Genomic DNA, 20,241 nt, shown 5'->3' with positions numbered 1-20,241 from the left:
AGCTATTTTCCGACTGGTTTCTAAAAGATCGGCTCTAAGAATTTCACTTGTTCATCCAATTCTCACCTTTCGCTGCTAGAAGGTGAGAATCTAATAAATATCCCCCCTTTAACCGCATACACAGAAGAAGCTACATGAACCAGCACAGGTGTGTCCCACTTTTGCCCTTAAAAGCAGGAGGGTATTTGGAGAATGCCACTCTTCTCAGCACTCTGGTACCATCTTTCCCCTATCTACCCTGAAGCCTTTAAGGGCACAACAGTCTGTTGCACACCTGAAGGATCTCTCCCCGCTCTCTCTAGGAGGGTGAGGACTTCTCCAAGACTCAACTCAAAGCAGGAAGGAAGTTGTACTAATATTGCCAGCTGTCAACCTTACTCTCCAGTGATTATACATTCTGCCCGCCCGCCCACCCCAAAATCCCTATTTATCTTTGGAGGTCCACATGAAGTGCAGTTGGGTAAAGTGGGTTCAGCATCAATGCAACTGCCTGTCAGCAGTCGCTTCACAGCACCAAGCCCGAAATCCAACTCTAGAATATCCTTGAACGTACATGCTATGTATCTGTTAGCCAGGATGCATCAAAACACATCCTTGCTGTCCATTGTGATGCAAGTGGGTTTGTTTTTCTAATGCGCGTACGGGTTCCCAACAAGGGGTATTGGTAGCTCAGAACCAGCCCGGCTTGAAGGGATGAGACGTAAACCCTCTCTGCCTCTTGAGCTCCTCAGCAGCAGTATCTGACAGGTCTTCCTGCAGGCAGCCACCAGGGACCACTGGACAGTGCCTTGCCTTCATTAGATCTGAAGATTGATAAAAGGAGCAAAACCCACGACATCTTGCAAGAGAACCAGGGCGCGCTGTAGTGGAGGTTCCACGTCTACCTCCACACCACGATTGCGAAGGATGCTGAGGCTGGATTCTACCACGTCGTGGCAGTGCTTCACCTTCAGAGCACGCAGCTTGGGGCAGTACTCTGCCAGGGTCCTATCAAAAGAGAAGATGCAAGAAGTTTTAAGTTCGCAGTCTCCTGACAGCATCAGAGTTGCCCAAAACAGCATGATATTCCTTTAGGTTGCAATAAAGCACACATTTTGCATTTAGAAGGTCCTAGATTTAATTCCGGGCATCTCCAGTTAAGAGAGCCAAGACAGCAGGGTTCTTGTTTCAGTCAACAGTAATGGGTCATATCAAACACTGGTTAATGTGTTATAAGAAAGCTTCTTACGCTCAGCACATGACCTGTGGTTATAAGCAATAAACTGAATAAAAGCTATCATAATAGGATAGGATTTATATTGATTAGTGGTTAGTATGTCCAACTAGAACTGGGGAAACCTGGGTTTTAAAACCCACCCTACCAAAAGGCTCACAGGATGGCCTTGGGCCAGTCGCTATTTATCGGAGTTATGAGGATGAAACCCTGTATTTTGCCTTGAGCTATTTGGGTGGCTGTTCAAATATATAAAAGGATGTCACATAGAGGAGGGAGAAAGGTTGTTTTCTGCTGCTCCAGAGGAGCGGACACGGAGCAATGGATCCAAACTACAAGAAAGAAGATTCCACCTAAACATTAGGAAGAACTTCCTGACAGTAAGAGCTGTTCGACAGTGGAATTTGCTGCCAAGGAGTGTGGTGGACTCTCCTTCTTTGGAGGTCTTTAAGCAGAGGCTTGACAACCATATGTCAGGAGTGCTCTGATGGTGTTTCCTGCTTGGCAGGGGGTTGGACTCGATGGCCCTTGTGGTCTCTTCCAACTCTATGATTCTATGATTCTACCTTGCAGTTCAAAAGCACGTCAAAGTGCAAGTAGATAAATAGGTACCGCTCTGGCGGGAAGGTAAGCGGCGTTTCCATGTGCTGCTCTGGTTTGCCAATAAAGCGAGATGAGCGCCGCAACCCCAGAGTCGTCCACGACTGGACCTAATGGTCAGGGGTCCCTTTACCTTTACTATTTGGGTGAAAGGCATGATATAAACACATTAAATACACACGCAACAGTTGCACCGATTACCTAATGGAGTTGTTCTTGACCCGCAGGCAGCCTGTGAGGTCAAGGTGCTCCAGTTCGGGACAGGCCTTGGCAATCTCCTCCACTGCCACATCACCCACATTCGCGTTGACAGCCAGCGAGAGGGACTTCAGTCTGTTACACCTCTGTGCAAGGTAACAGATGGCTTCATCTTTCAGCTGCCGGCAGGCTGTAAGGTCCAGGGACTCAAGCTCCTTGCAGTGGTCTGCCAGGCTCCGCAGGGAGAGGCTATCCACCCACTCGCAATGAGCCAGAGAAAGCCGGCGCAAATTGGGGCAGCTCAAAGAGATGGCCACCAGGGCATGGCGACTCAGCTGCACGCAGCCATTCAACTCAATCTGCTGCAAATGGTGGTTCTGGCCAATCACAGGAAGCAGCTCCTTGTCAGACAGCCAATCGGAACAGTTCTGTAGTGCCAGCTGTTGCAACACCTCGTTGTCTTTTAGCAGGTTGCAGAATGCAGCTTTCGGAATGTTTGGCCCCACCTGCCATAGGCAAGAAGACAAAATGGGTTGTTGCTGCAGCATTTTAATAATCCAAGCGCGCTCTCCTCCAGCCCTAATTTTTGTTTGCAGAGCTAATAAATGCAATTGGCATTAAAGGGTAGGGTGTAAATTACAGAAATACCTGTAAATAATAATTTAAAAATTGAAGGGTGCAAGAGTATTTTAACCATCCTAAAATTACTTTGCATAAAATAACTATTCCTGTTTGGACTCTGTATTCTCCTCTTGAGAGTTCAAACTACAGGCTTAAGTGCGTTAAAGTAGGCATACTCTTCTAGAAACTTCTGTTATAATCTGGAGAATGCTTTTTTTTAAAAAAAAAGTCAATTTGTGGAGTTTATATGCATAATTGGAGATTTAAGCACCAACTTACACAATGCTCACATCACGTATAGATGTGAAAATTTCTATACGACCAAATATCCCTGTAAAACTATTAACTTTCAAGCTATATTTTACATCCAAAAATCTGGTGGAATAAGGATCAGATAACAGTTTATTTTTCCTAGAAATAAATTGTCTTTTGTGCCACCCTTCTTTCCTCTGCACAGCTAGGCTTGAAATTCTTTTTGCCCAGGATCAATTATTGAACAAACTCACTGCTGAAGCTCAAAAGTTCAGCGCCAGGAATATTAACTCTTACCTTACACTGACTTATTCCCAACACTCATTGAGAAACCAGAGAGCTTAATCCAAGCACCTACAACTAATTTCACAAAGCGCGACAGATAGTGATGGTGTTGCCGCTCAGTATCTTTTGCTAAATTGTTATATTAAAAACTACAAAACAGAAACAATCAGCCCCACACTCACTCTGCCATGTGACTGAATGCACACATTCTTACCACATGCACACCGTTACCCATACCTGCCTAGAATCAAAGCAGCGCATGTTGGTGAGGTAAAGCTGAATTAGAGACTGAAACGCCTTGCTGACCCTCTGCAGGCTCAGGAGTTGCCTCAGAGGGAGATACGAGAGAATGTGGGGGAAGAGGATGTCTTCCCAGGGCAGGTCCAATAACTGCTTTCTGGAATAATAAAAAAAGGAAGTCAAGAAAGCAGCTGTTTAAAAAGGAGTGTGGCAGGGGAGTCCACTTTAACAATCAAGCAGCGTGTGAACTTTGAGATAGATAAATATATGTAAGTAAAATAAATTTTATTTTAAAAATAAATTTTATTAACAGGCCAATTACATCACATTATCCAAATCACATTAGTTCCAAATTATACAGCCGAATTTTAAATTTTGTTGGGGATACCCATACACCAAGCTCCGAACGAGTCCAAAGCTCCGAACGAATCCAAACATCACTTATATTGCTGCTTTTATTAAACAGTTCTATCCAGTTCAATCCAGATAGTCCTTTATTACTTTCTTCATCTTCTTGTTGTTAGCTTATATTCCTTTCTTTACGATCTCTGATAATTTTCACAAGCAGATTAAAAACAGGCATCCTCTGTGTGGGTTTTGTACTCTCCAAAGATCATATCGCTCAGGGACAGCCGCTGTTCAACGCTTCCATTAAAAAATTAATCTTCGGTCTGTCCTTTACTTTTCTCAGACTTGTCAAGTATATCAGGAAGCTCTGTCAGGTCAAGTTTGCATTCTAACGTTCCTTCTCTTTCGAATGATCCTGATTCTCCTCCCCCTGTCCTTCTTTCTCCGGCAAGCCTGTCTTGGCGAGACGCCATTTTTTAACTGCGTCATAAAATTTTCCTCCGTTCTCACCGTTCACCAATCCTCTCTCCATCTATAATCCATCCCACACAGTTCTTGAATTCCTGCTTGTGATTAGTAAAACGCAACAATCTTGTTTCTATCTGGGGTGAAGGGTTATTAATATCACATCGTGCAAAGAAAAAAGGTTTTTTCCTCCACCCCCCCCTTCATTCCAAACATACAGTCTCTTAATGGTGATTCATCAGAAGATTTACTTATCCGTCCGTCACTCCCGGTCACAGAGATCCATTAATCAGCAGTCTTATCTCTCGAGCGTTACTTGATGTATGTGCTTCAGCTTCATTCCAATCGTATGTTTCCAATTATAATTCCGAGCTGAAGCTAACCAGCACGCACTGATTGGAATCGGCGTCAGGAAGATCTGACTTCCTCGAGGGCTCATGCCAAGTGACCGGCACCTCCATCTCTCAGATCAGGGGGTGCATTGTGGAAACCGCTGGCAAGGCAGCCTCCCCCCATCTCCTTGGGGGGGTAGGAAGACTGCATACTTCCCATAGCAGCCTCTTAATTACCTCATATGGGTCATAGAGATGTTATTGTCGGCCATCTTCCAACACGCCACCTGGTTGGATCTTGCCCACCTACAGAGCAGTGCCGGATTTAGGGCAGTGCGGGCAGGTTCACCTGCGCAGGTCTCCTAGCTGAGGCAACATCATTTAACCCAAAATTTTGTCCTCACCCTAGGGCCGGATTTAGATTTGATGAGGCCCTAAGCTACTGAAGGTAATGGGGTCCTTTATATGTCCAGCTTTCCTTTGTCAACAACCAATTGTCGCTGTTTTTTGTCTTGAATATATGCTATATGGTAATTTATGGACCTAATAGGTATGTAAAGCCATTTGCACATGCAGAATGCAGGCACTCTATATATAGAAATGAGCAAACCAGTGATATTTTAGGGAACAGGCTAGCAGGTGGGGCCCATGACTTACATCATAGGAGCCTACACAACACAAAACACTGTTGCTGTATGTAGGTTTTATTTAATTTCTTTTTTTTATCTTATATCTTGGAAATGTACATCCAGTGGGGTTTTTTTTCTTTTAATTTTTTTGGGGGCCCCCAAGAGAGTGGGGCCCTAAGCTACAGCTTGTTTAGCTTATACATAAATTCGGCACAACCACCCTGGTAGGTTGGCCAGGTTGGGATTCATAGAACTGTGGAGTTGGAAGGAGCTCCGGGGTGTCATCGGGGACGCGGGTGGCGCTGTGAGTTAAACCACAGAGCCTAGGACTTGCCGATCAGAAGGTCAGCGGTTCGAATCCCTGCGACAGGGTGAGCTCCCGCTGCTCGGTCCCTACTCCTGCCAACCTAGCAGTTCGAAAGCACGTCAAAGTGCAAATAGATAAATAGGTAGGTAAATCTGGCAGGAAGGTAAACGGTGAGGCTTAGTCACGCCAAGAAGTGCAAGTAGATAAATAGGTACCACTCCGGAGGGAAGGTAAACGGCGTTTCCGTGCGCTGCTCTGGTTTGCCTGAAGCGGCTTAGTCATGCTGGCCACATGACCTGTACGCCTGCTCCCTCGGCCAGTAAAGCGAGATGAGCGCTGCAACCCCAGAGTCGGTCAGGACTGGACCTAATGGTCAGGGGTCCCTTTACCTTTACCTTTTACCGGGGTGTCATCTAGTCCAACCCCCCGCGATGCAGGGATCTCCACTACGGCACCCATGACGGATGCCCATCAAATCTCCACTTAGCATTGTACAACCTGAGGAGCAGGGGTGGGGGAGTTCCCTGGGGGGGTCATCTAGCCCAACCCCCCCCCAATGCAGAAAATCCTGGCCTGCCTGGGCTCGAACCGCCCACCTTCCGGTTACCAGACAGACGCGCCTATTTACAGACGCAGGTCTATTATATGACTCGGTGGGGAGGGGATTTTTCCTCCCCAGACGCCCCCCCCCCTCTCCAGCTGCCCATCCCCCGCCTCTCCGCACCTGGCGCCCGCCGGCCCCGAGTGCCGCGCTCCGCCCGGAGGCTCCATCCTTCTGAGCTGCCGGCAGGTGCACCGTCAGACAGACAGCCGCAGCCGCTGTCGCGTAAATGACGTCACGGGCGTCGCTTCTTTTTTTGCGGCCTCCGCCGCTTCCTTACCCGGCGGAGGGAGGGAAGGACCGCGCGCATAGAGCTATGAAGGGTAGAGTAAACCCGCCCAGGTTGTCCTGCTGATATATTTTATTATTATTATTACCGCCAGTATTCTGCATTTAATTACTCACAGGGACTGAAGGATGAAATAAAGGCGGCTGGAGACATAGGGAGGGGTGGAGCAATCCCAGCCAGTTGTCTTAATGCGAGTTGTTGTTATTATTGTTATTACTATTATTTATTTGTACCCTGCTTTTCCCACTCCTTCACAGGGACTCAAGGCCGCTGACAGATAATATAAAGGCAGCTAAAAATATATGGGGTGGGGAGTAAACCCAGTCAGTTGTCTTAATGTGAAATTTATTATTATTATTACGTATTTATTTATACCCTGCACCTCCCCCTTCACAGAGACTCGACGCAGCTGATATAAAATAAGGGAAGCCAAAAACATGAGACGGGGAGGAGTAACCCATCCAGTTGTCTTAATATGAAATGTTGTTGTTGTTACTTATTTATGCCTTTTCCCCTTACAGGGATTTAAGGCAGCTTACAGATAAAATAAGGGAAGCTAAAAACATGGATAGGGAAGGAAACAATCATTAAAAAGCAATTCAAAATATGTATTTGCTTTTAAATTATTGCTCCTGTGTCATACCCTCCAACATTTCTCCAGTGAAACTAAGGACACCCTATTCATCATTATCATCATCATTATTTATACCCCACCCACATGACTGGGTTGCCCCAGCCTCTCTGGGAGGCCTCCAACATATATAAAAACATAATAAAGCATTAAACAACTTCCCTATACAGGGCTGCCTTCAGGTGTTTTCTAAAGGTTGTATAGTTACTTATCTCCTTGGCTCGGGGGTCATGTCACTCCATACCCTCCAACATTTCTCTGATGAAAAGCGGGACATTCCGGGATCAAATTAGAAACCAGGATGGCTTCTGTAAATCGGGACTGTCCTTGGAAAATAGGGACACTTGTAGGGTCTGCTCTGTATGTATGTGTGTGTGTGTGTCTGATCTCTTGAAAACATAGAAATTATTATAATAAAAACAGCACGGCACCAACCTTTTTATTAAAAGCACCATAGGCGTAGGCAGGATTTATGGGGGGGGCACCCACCTGTCGTCATCCTCTGTCCGGCTCTGTTTAGCAGATTCGGAACGAAATATCTCAACAATAGTTGTTTTAAATTACTTTCGTTTGACCCCAACTGCTCAGAAAAATCTGTCAGAATCTTTCTACAATTTCTACTTTTAGTTAATTATTTTTATTTATTTACTTGATTTAGGTGGAGACAGTTGCCCTCCTGGCTTCGCCTATGAAAAGCAGTCAGTTGCCAAAGGCCGGTTGTAATAGGAAGGTCTTCAACTGCTGGCTGGAGGACAGACAGCAAGGAAGGAGCCAGTCTGGCTTCTCCATGGAGTTAGTTCTGGGAGCAGCCACCAGTGAGAAGCCCCTTACCCGCATCCCTACCAAGCATGCCAGTGAGGATGGTGAGACCAAGAGAAGGGCTTCTTCTGAAAAACTCAAAACCCAGGAAGGTTTGTATGAAGGTTTCCAGATAGCTTGGGCTTTATAAATTTATTTATTTTGTTGAAAGAGTGGGTTTGTAACAACAAGGTTGTGCGCTGCACATATAGTCTAAAATAAGATTCCAAATGTTGCCATTTCCTTCTTTACCAATAGTCACAGGCCACAGATCGAAATCTTGCCCAACTCTTGCATTAAAATCACCCAGGAGGATATCCTCCTTAGGCGTCTCTGATGTCAGGGGTTCAGAAGCAGAGACGCAGAGAAGGGTGGAAACAGAGAGCGAGGGGGAGGAAGCCGAAGGGAGAATGAGTGATGATGACGAACCGAGATCTCCAAGCCTAAGCAGTGAGTCAGAGGACTCCCAAAAGGGAGCCCCAGTGAGCAGAGCAAGGGGGGGATCCGGGGGGACACCCCAGGAGGAAGGGAACAGAGGAGATTCAGAGAGCAGCAGCTGGAAGTCGGGACCCACGCTCAAGACTGAGAGCAGCAGGGAGGAAGGCAGCCAGGCATCGGATTCCGGAGGCCGTCAGCAGGAGGGAGGGCACGAGTCAGGGGTGGTCACGCCCTCCTCAGAGAGCGAGGCAACGGTCAAGAGGAAAGTAGAGAGTTGGGCGCGCGCGCCAAGTTCAAATGCAGCGGAAGCTGGAGCAGTAAGCAGCCCGGAGAGTGAGCCAGGTCCCAAAGCCCGCCGAAAGGAAGCGGAAGGATCAGGGGGGTCAGCGTCAGAGGAGAGTAGAAGGGAGGAGTCCCAGGGGGGCAGAAGGACCCAGAGACGTAGGGAGAGGCGAAGGAGGTGGAGCAAGGCTAGGGTATTAAGCTGGTGTGCAAGAGGCGGGGACTCAGATGGGTCTTCGCCGACCTAGAGCAGAAGGTGTAGAGCTGCACGCTGCAGTTCGGAAATGAAACCTGTAACTCAATAAAGACTCTTTTAAAGTGGACGCTGTGTGGCGTGGTCCTATGTGAGCTGGGACCTGGTAGCAGCTCCGACAGTAAGACCCATCTCTTCAAAGCTTCAGAAACCTGAAACCTCGCAGCGGGAGCAGAAGCCGCTAGGGGAGGAAGAGGGGTGTCTGTAAGCGAGCTCACAAAGGTTAGCAAGATGACGGAAGAACAGAGGATCTCCGCGCTGCAAGAGGCAGTGACCCAGTTGTCCTCAGAGGTATTGGCTTCCAAGAAACGGGAGGAGGAGACTACAGCCGCCTACAGAGACCTACACGCCAGGTTTGAAATGCTTGTTAAGCAAGGGCAACCGGGACCCAGACCGGAGGGCGTGGGATTGGCACGGAGAGCAGGAGGGCTTGTGGCTCACTTCGATGGGACTTTGCAACAGTACCCTAATTTTAGAGCAGACGTAATGTGCGCACTGCAACTGCTGGCAAAAGACTTTAGAGATGAGGAAGAGAAGGTGGGGTTCATATTGTCCCATTTGCATGGGGATGCCAAAGCCTGGCTGCGCAATTTGTGGAGGGATAAAGATCCGGCGCTTCAGAATGCAGATGCCTTTATCAAAGCGATGGATGCGTGTTTTTTGTCTACTATTGATGTGGATCTTGCCAGACGGGAGATTCATGGACTAAAACAAGGGAGGGCGAGCGTCCGGCAGTATCACGCCCGATTTTTTGCGCTGGTCAGTGCTTTAGAATGGGATCGGGATTCGCCCCCTGTCAGAGACCTCTTCTGGGAGGGTCTAAGTTCTGCGGTTAAGGATGAAATTGCAAGGGGGGAGAGGCCCCGAAGCACGCAGGAGGTGGTCCAAAGGGCGCTGACTGTGGGGGTGAGGCTGGAAGAACGTCCATGGTGCAGAGATGAAGGACGTGGAGGGCGCGAAGCAGCGAGAAGTTTCTCTTTCGTTCCGAGGGAAGCAGCGCGTGCGCAATCCACACCTCCGCCAGGAGGGGGAGGGGAACCGATGGAGGTTGGAGGTGCAAGGGCTCAGTCAGCAGCCAGAGCCCTAGCACCGGCAGCAGTGAAAGCGAAGCCTCCTAGAGGGAACAGGAAGTGTTACATCTGCGAGGATCCAGGCCATTTGGCGAAGGAGTGTCCCCGGAGGCTCCACAAGCACACTGCAGCCTCAGCAATGGTGACTGCAGCAACGCAGCAAGGAGAACCACAGCAGGGAAACGACGATGTCTGGCTGGAGACGGAGGCACTGGGGCCCAGCCAGACGCATCTGTGAAGCAGTCCCCAGCACTCTTGCAACCCACGGATCCCCTCCCACCCAAACCAGTAGTGCAGCTCACAGCATCTCTCCAGCTACCCGACGGCGTCACTATCGAAGTGCCGCTTTCTGTGGATTCTGGAAGCAACGCAGACTTTATAGCGCAGAGCTTTGTGGAGCAGCACGCTATACCGCTATTGCCTGCCACTCTGCCCCTGCAAGTCGTCACAGTGGATGGCAGAGAGTTGCTAGGGGGGCAGGTGGTGAAGCAGACGCCACCGATGGTGATGCGCCTTGGCAACCACAGGGAAGTCATCAGTTTTAATGTCACCCAACTGTCGGACACGCCCATTGTGTTGGGCATGAGTTGGCTGGACAGGCACAGTCCGACACTGGCTTGGTACCAGAGACAACTGATCTTCGGCTCCTCTTATTGCGCAGAACACTGCATCCTGCCCCGACGGGAGGGAGAGGCGGAGGAATCACAACTGCAGTTGGGAACGTTGCAAGCGGTCCCCCACAAATACGCGAGCTTTTTGGAGGTCTTCTGCGAGAAGGAGGCGGACAAGCTACCCCCTCACCGGCCATATGACTGCAAGATTGACCTCCTACCGGGGGCGACGCTGCCGAAGGGGCGGCTATACTCCATGTCTGAAGATGAAATGCAGGAACTCAAACAGTTCATCGAGCATAATCTGGAGCGTGGCTTCATCAGAGAGTCCAAGGCAGTGGGGGGCAGTCCCGTTTTCTTCGTGAAAAAGAAAGACACGCCCCAAAAAAGACTAGTTGTGGACTACCGCCTTTTGAACCAGATGACCAAACCGTCTGATTACCCCATGCCCAGGATTGACGACCTCCTCGCGACGGTGCGCAAGGGACGCGTGTTCACCAAGTTGGACCTGCGAGGGGCGTACAATCTCATCCGCATGCGGGAGGGCGATGAGTGGAAGACGGCCATGTTCACACCGCTGGGCACCTACGAATACAGAGTTATGCCCTTTGGATTACAAAATGGCTCTCACTGTTTTCAAGCTTTTATGCATCACGTGTTGGAGGGACTCCTCTACAAGACATGCGTCTGCTTCCTGGATGACATCCTGATTTTCTCTGACTCGCAGCAAGCTCACGACCGAGACGTGAGGGAGGTGCTCAGCAGGTTGCAACAACATAGACTGTACGCCAAGCTGGAGAAGTGCCAGTTCGACACGACGGAGGTGGATTTCCTGGGATACAAGTTGTCGGACAAGGGGATAGCCATGGACAGCACCAAGGTTCGTGCGGTATTGGATTGGAAGAGCCCGCGCAACCGGAAGGAGGTCCAGCGGTTTGTCGGCTTCGCCAACTTCTATCGCAAGTTTATCAAGGGGTTCGCGATGCAGACGGCAGCAATTACGGACACGCTCAGCTCCAAAAAAAAGAAATTCATCTGGACGGAGCAGGCGGAGCAGTCCTTTCAAGCGCTCAAGCGTCTCTTCGCATCGGAGAAGCAACTGCTGCATATCGACCCCAGTAAACCGTTGAGGGTAGAGACAGACGCGTCAGACAGAGCCGTGGGAGCTGTTCTGCTGCAGCGAGACCCGCAGGGGGTGTGGCGGCCGGGAGCGTTCTACTCCAGAAAGCTCAGCAAGTCGGAGCAGAACTACACCATCTGGGACAGGGAGTTGCTAGCCATTCATGCAGCTTTCAAGGCGTGGAGGCACTTCCTAATCGGCGCCAAGCACACGGTGCAGGTCTGCACGGACCACAAGAATCTGGAGCACTGGCGCACGGCTCAGTTCCTGAACCAGAGGCAGATACGTTGGGCGGAGTTCTTTGCTGACTTCAATTTCCGAATAGAGTACGTCCCAGGCGACACCAACATCATGGCGGATGCACTGTCCCGAAAACCGCAATACCTAGAAGAGGTGACGCCAGCGGCGGCCATGCACATCTTCGCACCGACGGCGTGGGCGTGTGCCTCAGCTACAGTAGACCTGGATGCGGTGCGACGTGCATTGCGGGACGACTCATTCGCACAAGACAAGATGGCGGAACTGCTCAGAGGCACGGCTACCACGGACGAGTTCCAGGTGCGGGACGGCTTGCTCCTACGCAAAGGGGCTGTCTATGTACCAGGAGACGACCTTCGCGCCAAGGTACTGCAACAGTTGCACGACGCACCCACGGCCGGTCACTTTGGCACAGAGAAAACGATGGAATTAGTCGCGAGAGACTTCTGGTGGCCCAGGCTGAGAGGGGAGGTCGCGGACTACGTCGCGAGGTGCGACACCTGCCAGAGGGCCAAGCCGGTACACAGACCACCGGCGGGACTGTTAGAACCGCTGCAAACGCCGTTTGAACCGTGGGAGAGGGTGGCCCTGGACTTTGTGACGGATTTACCCAGCTCGAGAGGCAAGACAGCTGTGCTAGTGGTGGTGGACTTGTTCACCAAGATGGCACATTTCATTCCGTGTGCGAAGGTGGCCACGGCGGAACAAACCGCCAAACTGTTCATAGATCACGTGTTCAAAGTGCATGGCCTGCCACGGTCTATCCTGTCCGACCGCGGACGCCAGTTCATCTCGTCTTTTTGGCAGAAGCTGATGGGTTTTCTAAATGTCAAGGTCAATCTGGCATCAGCAAGACACCCGCAGACCAACGGGCAAGCAGAGAGGGTCAATGCCATCATGCAGCAGTACCTGAGATGCTATGCCAATCAACAGCCTGCGACGTGGGTGGATTACCTGCCGCTAGCCGAGTTCGCTTACAACAACACGAAGCACGTGTCCACAGGAGTGACGCCGTTCTTTGCCAACAATGGGAGGCATCCCAGAACCTTCCCGGGACTGGAGAGAGTGGGGGAAGGAGAACCACAGACGGCGGACGCGTTCGCGTCAGAGCTGCAGGCGGTCCACGATCAACTCAGACGGCAGCTGGAGCTAGCTAAGCACGCCTACAAGGTGCAAGCTGACAAGCACAGGCGGGTTGGCGAAGTGATCCAAGTGGGAGACTGGGTCTGGTTGGCAGCCCACGCAGTGCCGACCAGGTCACTTGCCAAGAAGAAGTTGGGGCACAAGCAGATCGGTCCGTACCAAGTCGAAGCGCAGATCAACCCGGTAGCCTTCCGACTGGCGCTGCCGGAGGGTTCCAGAATGCATCCGGTGTTCCACAGGTCGGTGCTCACTCCCTACAAGGCACCTCACAGGTTCCAGGAGCCAGGGACGGCGCCAAGTCCGCTCCGGGAACGGACGGAGACGCGGGAGGTGAAGCACCAGGACCACATCAACGAGGTCACGGAGATTTTGGACTCCAGATGGGGGGAAGAGGGAGTCGAATACCTCTTAGCCAGAGAGGGCACCCGGGCCAGCGCCAATAGCTGGGTACCAGACTACGCTTTGGAGGAACCCCTGCTCAAGGACGAGTTTCATGCCCTCTTCCCACACAAACCCATGCCAGCGAGCTTCTTCGACGACTGGTTGTTCACACCCACACTTTCTTCCAGCACGTTCCATGGATTCGACTCAGAAGGGGAACCTGCACGGAGCACCCGTTCCCCAGAAGGTTCACCGGCAGGTTCGGCATCAGGCAACTCGTATTGGTGGGACGATCGACCAGAGGAGCAATGGCGCAGGAAGTGGCTGGAGATGCCAGGTCGAGCGACCGACGCAGAGACTGACATGGACGTGTTCGGGGAGGACCTCGGGTTCGAGCACGGCGGTACAGAGATGGAAGAGCAACAAGTCAACGTCGACGACCGCGAGGGGGAAGACTCGGAGGTTTTCAGTTGGCGGCCACCCACGGGGTGCGACCTGTATCCAGCATTCCCTCCCATGATGATGGAGCGCCCAGCACCCACACCTGACAGCGGGGAGGGGGGAAGGGGGGGCTTCGAGGGGGGGATGGATGTCAGGGGTTCAGAAGCAGAGACGCAGAGAAGGGTGGAAACAGAGAGCGAGGGGGAGGAAGCCGAAGGGAGAATGAGTGATGATGACGAACCGAGATCTCCAAGCCTAAGCAGTGAGTCAGAGGACTCCCAAAAGGGAGCCCCAGTGAGCAGAGCAAGGGGGGGATCCGGGGGGACACCCCAGGAGGAAGGGAACAGAGGAGATTCAGAGAGCAGCAGCTGGAAGTCGGGACCCACGCTCAAGACTGAGAGCAGCAGGGAGGAAGGCAGCCAGGCATCGGATTCCGGAGGCCGTCAGCAGGAGGGAGGGCACGAGTCAGGGGTGGTCACGCCCTCCTCAGAGAGCGAGGCAACGGTCAAGAGGAAAGTAGAGAGTTGGGCGCGCGCGCCAAGTTCAAATGCAGCGGAAGCTGGAGCAGTAAGCAGCCCGGAGAGTGAGCCAGGTCCCAAAGCCCGCCGAAAGGAAGCGGAAGGATCAGGGGGGTCAGCGTCAGAGGAGAGTAGAAGGGAGGAGTCCCAGGGGGGCAGAAGGACCCAGAGACGTAGGGAGAGGCGAAGGAGGTGGAGCAAGGCTAGGGTATTAAGCTGGTGTGCAAGAGGCGGGGACTCAGATGGGTCTTCGCCGACCTAGAGCAGAAGGTGTAGAGCTGCACGCTGCAGTTCGGAAATGAAACCTGTAACTCAATAAAGACTCTTTTAAAGTGGACGCTGTGTGGCGTGGTCCTATGTGAGCTGGGACCTGGTAGCAGCTCCGACAGTATGGTATCCAGCTGAGAGTAAATTGTTTTCTTTAATGTCTCCATTGGCATCCAGTGTTGGTGCATAAGCACTTAGAATAGTAGCCTGTTGGGTTTTGGCGAGTTTTATTTGAAGGGTTGAAAGTCGCTCATTAATTCCAGCAGGGACTTCTCACAAGATTGTTTTTGATAGCAAAGCCTGCTCCATGTATTTGACATTCTTGTTCTTGTTTATTTTGACTATGGCAGACCAACACGGCTACCTATCTACTACTGGTTCTTGTTCAGGTAGACCTTTCCAGAAGAAAGTGTAGCCTCCTTTTTCTTCCTTCAGTTGTCCCTCTCCTGCTCTTTGAGTTTCTTGAAGCGCTGCAATATTGATGTTAAAGCATCACAACTCGCTTGCAATGATGGCAGTCCTGTGTTCAGGATGCTCATTATCTGTGTTATCCAACAAAGTCCGTATATTCCATGTTCCAAAGCTCAATTGTCTTTTATGACCGCTGAGTAGTGTCCCCACTGGGCACAGTATTCCAGTCAGGGAAAATGGAAGGTAGATTTTTATATATAAAGGCACCTTTTCTAGCCTCTCCCCCTTTTCGGGGTGACCAGAGTGGATCCTAAATAGGACTGCTCAGTCATGGATACAGCTGCCAAGATACTCAACTGCCGCATTCCTTGAGTCAGAATGACTGAATCTGTATCCACCACCCATGTGCTAGTTCATGACTAGGGGCTTTCAGATTTCATGCTTCCCCTGTTACCATTTGCCAATCGTCATGGGACTTTTTTGGGTTCAGGATGAGTTTTTGGAAGACGTCTGTGCATGAATTTGTTTTGTGTGTGTAGATCAGTGCACGCTGACCAATGCACAGTCTTCACAGTAAGGCTCTATTCCGATGGCAAGAGTATCACAACAACCCGTAGATTCCTATCTGCTACAGCCTTCATCCGCCTTCACAGCCATTATAACATGCCACTTATTATCTTTCGCCTGTTCTGCCACTGAAGACTTCTTGGCTCATTCTTTGTCTAGCTCCTCCCCTTTGAGCTTACTGCCTTGGGTGACCCTGCTGAGAGTACGAGACTCCCGTCGGCTTCACTCACAAGGATCATAGGCAAAATAAAAAAATTCCTTCCAGTAGCACCTTAAAGACCAACTAAGTTAGTTCTTGGTATGAGCTTTCGTGTGCATGCACACTTCTTCAGATACACACTGTATCTGAAGAAGTGTGCATGCACACGAAAGCTCATACCAAGAACTAACTTAGTTGGTCTTTAAGGTGCTACTGGAAGGAATTTTTTTATTTTGACTATGGCAGACCAACACGGCTACCTATCTGTAACAAGGATCATAGGAACGTGCAAGCCCACTCACCACGACGAGGTGATGATCCAGTGAGTGAGGCATTTAAATAGTCAGACTTTAAAGTGGGCATTTAAAAGGGGAGCAATATATTTCACCAAAAAAATAGGAGTTGGGTTAGAAAGAGCGTGAACTCTCCCTTTTGCTGCTCCCTTTTGTTACTGGTTGGACATACTGCTGTCCAGGGACACTAGACTGTGGTATTAAAGCAGGGTGGGGGGAACTGAGTGGCCACTTTTCCAGGGGCCACATGCCAATGGTGGGTGAGATAGTGACATCCATCTGTCTCAAGAGACAATGAAAGAGTGCACCATTGGGGGTAAAGTCAAATTGTTGGAGAGTTACAGCGCCTGCTGTGGCTGTAGAGACCAATACAGGAGAGACATGTTTTATTGCAGCTGGGGCAGAGGAAGGCATCCCGTTTTGCTGTTACAGGTGTGCCATGGCTTTTCTTCTCTCTGTGCTCCTATCAGCAGTCATTTCTCCTCTGGTCACTTGGTGACCCTTGCTGTAACTTCTGCACCACCCTGACCCTATAAGTGCCAGGATTTCAACTCAAAAGCAGTGAGGAAAGTTGTTGTTGTTGTTCATACCTTTTCCCTGGTTCGAAGATGCTTGATGCCCTTTGCTTGTTCTCTGACCCCTTTGGGGGCAAATAAATGGATGAATCAAGCAGCCTTGCTCATGAAAAATAGGTAAAAATAAATGCTTATCTATCTTCTTCAAACGGGATGCTATTGCAGTCCGCTGAAGTTTTCTTGAATCAGAGACATGCCTCCTCCCTACCCAATTAGCCAGTTTCTCACTGGCATCACAACAATTCTCCATCATCACAGGTAATGTTCTCACCTGAAGGATCTGAGCCAGTCCTGTCCATCCCTGGGGCAGTAGGCCACTCAAAAATGACGTGGACTCATCCTTACAGGCCAAGGGATAGACTTTATGCTTTCAGCAGCGATGCCCAAAATCCTCCTCCATCTCTGCAGAGCTTTCTTTCTTCCCGAAACAAATACACCAAAAACAAATACTTAGATTTTGCAATCTAAGACAGAGTGAGGAGGTGGTAAGGAACTGGGGGTTTGGTGTCTTAATTCTCTATATCGCCGCACTAAACTTGGGACACCTGACACATCCAGACTTAACATGAATTTGCTGTCACACTTGTGAAGAGTTCAACATGGGGTTGGGTCCACTGAGAATAGCTTGTCAAAAGACCCTCCCAAACTTGGATATGGTTTTCTTCTGACTATGCCCATGAAGGAGAAAGCAAGCCATTTCACTTGAAGCATGTAAGCTGGTCCTGAAAACGATTTTTTGAGAATAATCCCGCCATGATTGGGGAGGGATGTTCCCCTAGGATTCTGAATTTTCATGGGTAGTGACAGAATCAGAATACAGAAACCACAAAGAAATTCAGCTTACATTTTAAGAGATGTGATTTTTTTCCTGTATAATTCCCCCTCTAATGCCACAAAGCTCTAGCTAATAAAAATACTATCTAACGTAACTAACCCAATAACTCCCTCCACACTCCTGTTTGTCTCCTGATTTCAAGTCACAGATCTGAGATGGGGGGGGGGTTGTCCCATCACTTTATCCTGGAAAACCCGCTGTTTCCTGCTGAATTGGAACAAACATCCATGGGGGGGGGCTGATGGGACCAAAACCAGCCTCTTGGACCCATGAAACCACTTGAAATCACGGGACAAACAGAAGTGTGGATGGGCTGTAACTTCCTAACTATTCTCTCTTAAGTCTTCTCAAATACCTGCTTTTTCCCAAGACATCTGACAAGTGTTCCAGCAGGGGGAGGTGTCACAATGGGAGACATGTCACCATTACTGTTACTTAGCAACCTTGCTCAACAATTTACATTCATAGAATCATAGAATTGTTGAGTTGGAAGGGATCCCAAGGGTCATCAAATCCCACCCCCCTGCAATACATTGTTCCTCTAAATATTAGTGTGTTATATCTTTCTATTTAATTCCGTTCATTTTTAATTACTTTTAAAAAGATTCTAAACTCCTCCAGCGCATTCCAGTGCAATGTGTCCAATCATAAAATCGCAATACAGTGGTACCTTGGGTTAAGAACTTAATTCGTTCTGGAGGTCTGTTCTTAACCTGAAGCACCACTTTAGCTAATGTGGCCTTCTGCTGCTGCTGCGCCGCCGCTGCACGATTTCTGTCCTCATCCTGAAGCAAAGTTCTTAACCCGAGATAATATTTCTGGGTTAGCGGAGTCTGTAACCTGAAGCGTATGTAACCTGAAGCGTACGTAACCCGAGGTACCAATGTATGAGAAAACAACATAATCCCTTTCAAAGAAATACAATTTAAAAACAATAATAATACTTGAAGCAGAAGAGGCCACACACCCAAAGTTTGTAACCTGGTGCCAGAAATATTGTAGTGCAGCTATTCCGTGTGTGTTTTACTGCATTACATATTCCATGAGCATTTTCAGTTTTCTCAGTTGTTTAAACCTTGAAGCCAAATACAGTGGTACCTTGGAAGTCGAATGGAATCCATTCCGTTTGACTTCCAAAACGTTCGGTAACCAAGGCACGGCTTCCAATTGGCTACAGGAAGCTCCTGCAGCCAATTGGAAGCCGCGGAAGTCACTTCGGATGTTCGGGTTCCAAAGAACGTTCACAAACCGGAACACTCACTTCCGGGGTTGCGGTGTTTGGGAGCCAAAATGTTTGAGTCGCAAGGTGTTCGAGATCCAAGGTACGACTGTATTTCAAATTACCCAAAAGTTACAGAGTGGCAAGATATGGTTTTGCCATCTGCACATAAAGAAGACACAGAAACAATGAAAACATATTTGCACCACAATTTTTTTAGGTTGACCCCTTTGGCACCAAGGCTCTTTTAAGGCAATTAATCAATTGCCTGCTCTTCACCAGCAGGTTCCAGGGCAGATTGCAACCAGTGGCGTAGCGTGGGGGGTGCAGGGGGGGCCGGCCGCACCGGGCGCAACATCTGGGGGTTAGGGTTAGGGGGCGCAAATCCACGGGCAGGGGGCGCAAATTACTTGCCTTGCCCCGGGTGCTGACAACCCACGCTACGCCACTGATTGCAACAATTTAATATTCAGAATTAAAAACAGTTCAGACCTATTGCAGTCACAAGAATGGGGGGGGGTGTCCTGAAAACACATCTCTCAGATGTCAAAGGCCAGGTGTACCTTCAGCATTCATGGAAAGCTGTATTGTGAAGATGCTGGGCACACACCTCTGTGGGGAAGGAATTCCACAATTTAGGGGCTGCCGCAGAGAATGCTGTCTCCTGGGCTATCACCCCCTGAACTACTGAGGGTGGCAGAACTACCAAATGGGTCCTCTCTGCTTATCTTAATGCCTGAGAGGGCCTGTAGGGAAGGATGCAGTCTCAGATATTTGGGACCCAAATAATTCACCTTACTGTGACCGGCTAGCTCAGTTGGTAGAGCATGAGACACTTACCGTAATCTCCGGGTGGTAAGTTCAAGCCCCTCATTGGGCAAAAGGCTCCTGCATTCCAGGGAATTGGATTAGATGAGTCTTGTGGTCCGTTTCCAACTCTACAATTCTATGATTCCACTACAGCCTAATAATTAGAGTCTTAATTCTTAAAGACCATTAAAGACCACAGCACTAAGATTAAGAAGCAGGCAGTAACCCACCCCCCGTCCCCATATTTTAAGAAGAGGAAGTGTGTTTGGCATCGGGTCACCTGTGTCCACACCCTACTTGGTTTTAATATAATAAAAGAACTATCTCAGGCTTGGAAATTCTGGTCTGAAATTGTTGCCTTGAGAAAAGGATAACCGCTGTCCTTTCTTTCCCTGGCACATAACTTACAAATGTCAAATCTTCCTGAAAACTAGAATTGCTGCTGTTGGCATTTCTGAAAATATCAACAATCAAACCAGAAATTCTCTCAAAGGGCCAACTAGAGTTAGATTTATATTAGCTTATCCCCTAACCAATGGCACACTGGTTATAAAAAAAAAATTCAGTTGTTGTATCCCATTCAGAATGCTCTAAATGTGTTGTTAGTTTCTCAGCCACTATCTGGCCAGTGTTTTGAGCAGTTGGTGTACTTTCTCTATACATTAGTATGATTTCAGTTTCTATCTTGCCCTTCCTCCCAAAGCAGCCCAGGGTGGCAGACCTTTCAATAATGAAACATTT

At 49.3% G+C, this 20,241-nt stretch overlaps 1 protein-coding gene across 1 annotated transcript; it reads right to left on the bottom strand.

Moving 5' to 3' along the window:
• Positions 1-104: 104 nt before the first annotated feature.
• FBXL15 (F-box and leucine rich repeat protein 15) lies at positions 105-6,338 on the bottom strand. The gene is made up of 4 exons (XM_082223652.1): positions 6,215-6,338; positions 3,407-3,566; positions 2,015-2,517; positions 105-987 (listed from the first exon to the last, which is right to left on the bottom strand). Exons 1-4 carry the CDS (start codon positions 6,259-6,261, stop codon positions 798-800), a joined length of 900 nt encoding a protein of 299 aa, XP_082079778.1. The 5' UTR covers positions 6,262-6,338; the 3' UTR covers positions 105-797.
• Positions 6,339-20,241: the final 13,903 nt, after the last annotated feature.

Source organism: Podarcis vaucheri (assembly GCF_965113315.1).
Source record: "Podarcis vaucheri genome assembly, chromosome: 5".
In the NCBI taxonomy this organism is placed as follows: domain Eukaryota; kingdom Metazoa; phylum Chordata; class Lepidosauria; order Squamata; family Lacertidae; genus Podarcis; species Podarcis vaucheri.
The sequence above is the reverse complement of the archived record's forward strand: the minus strand, read 5'-3'. Positions and strand labels throughout refer to the sequence as shown.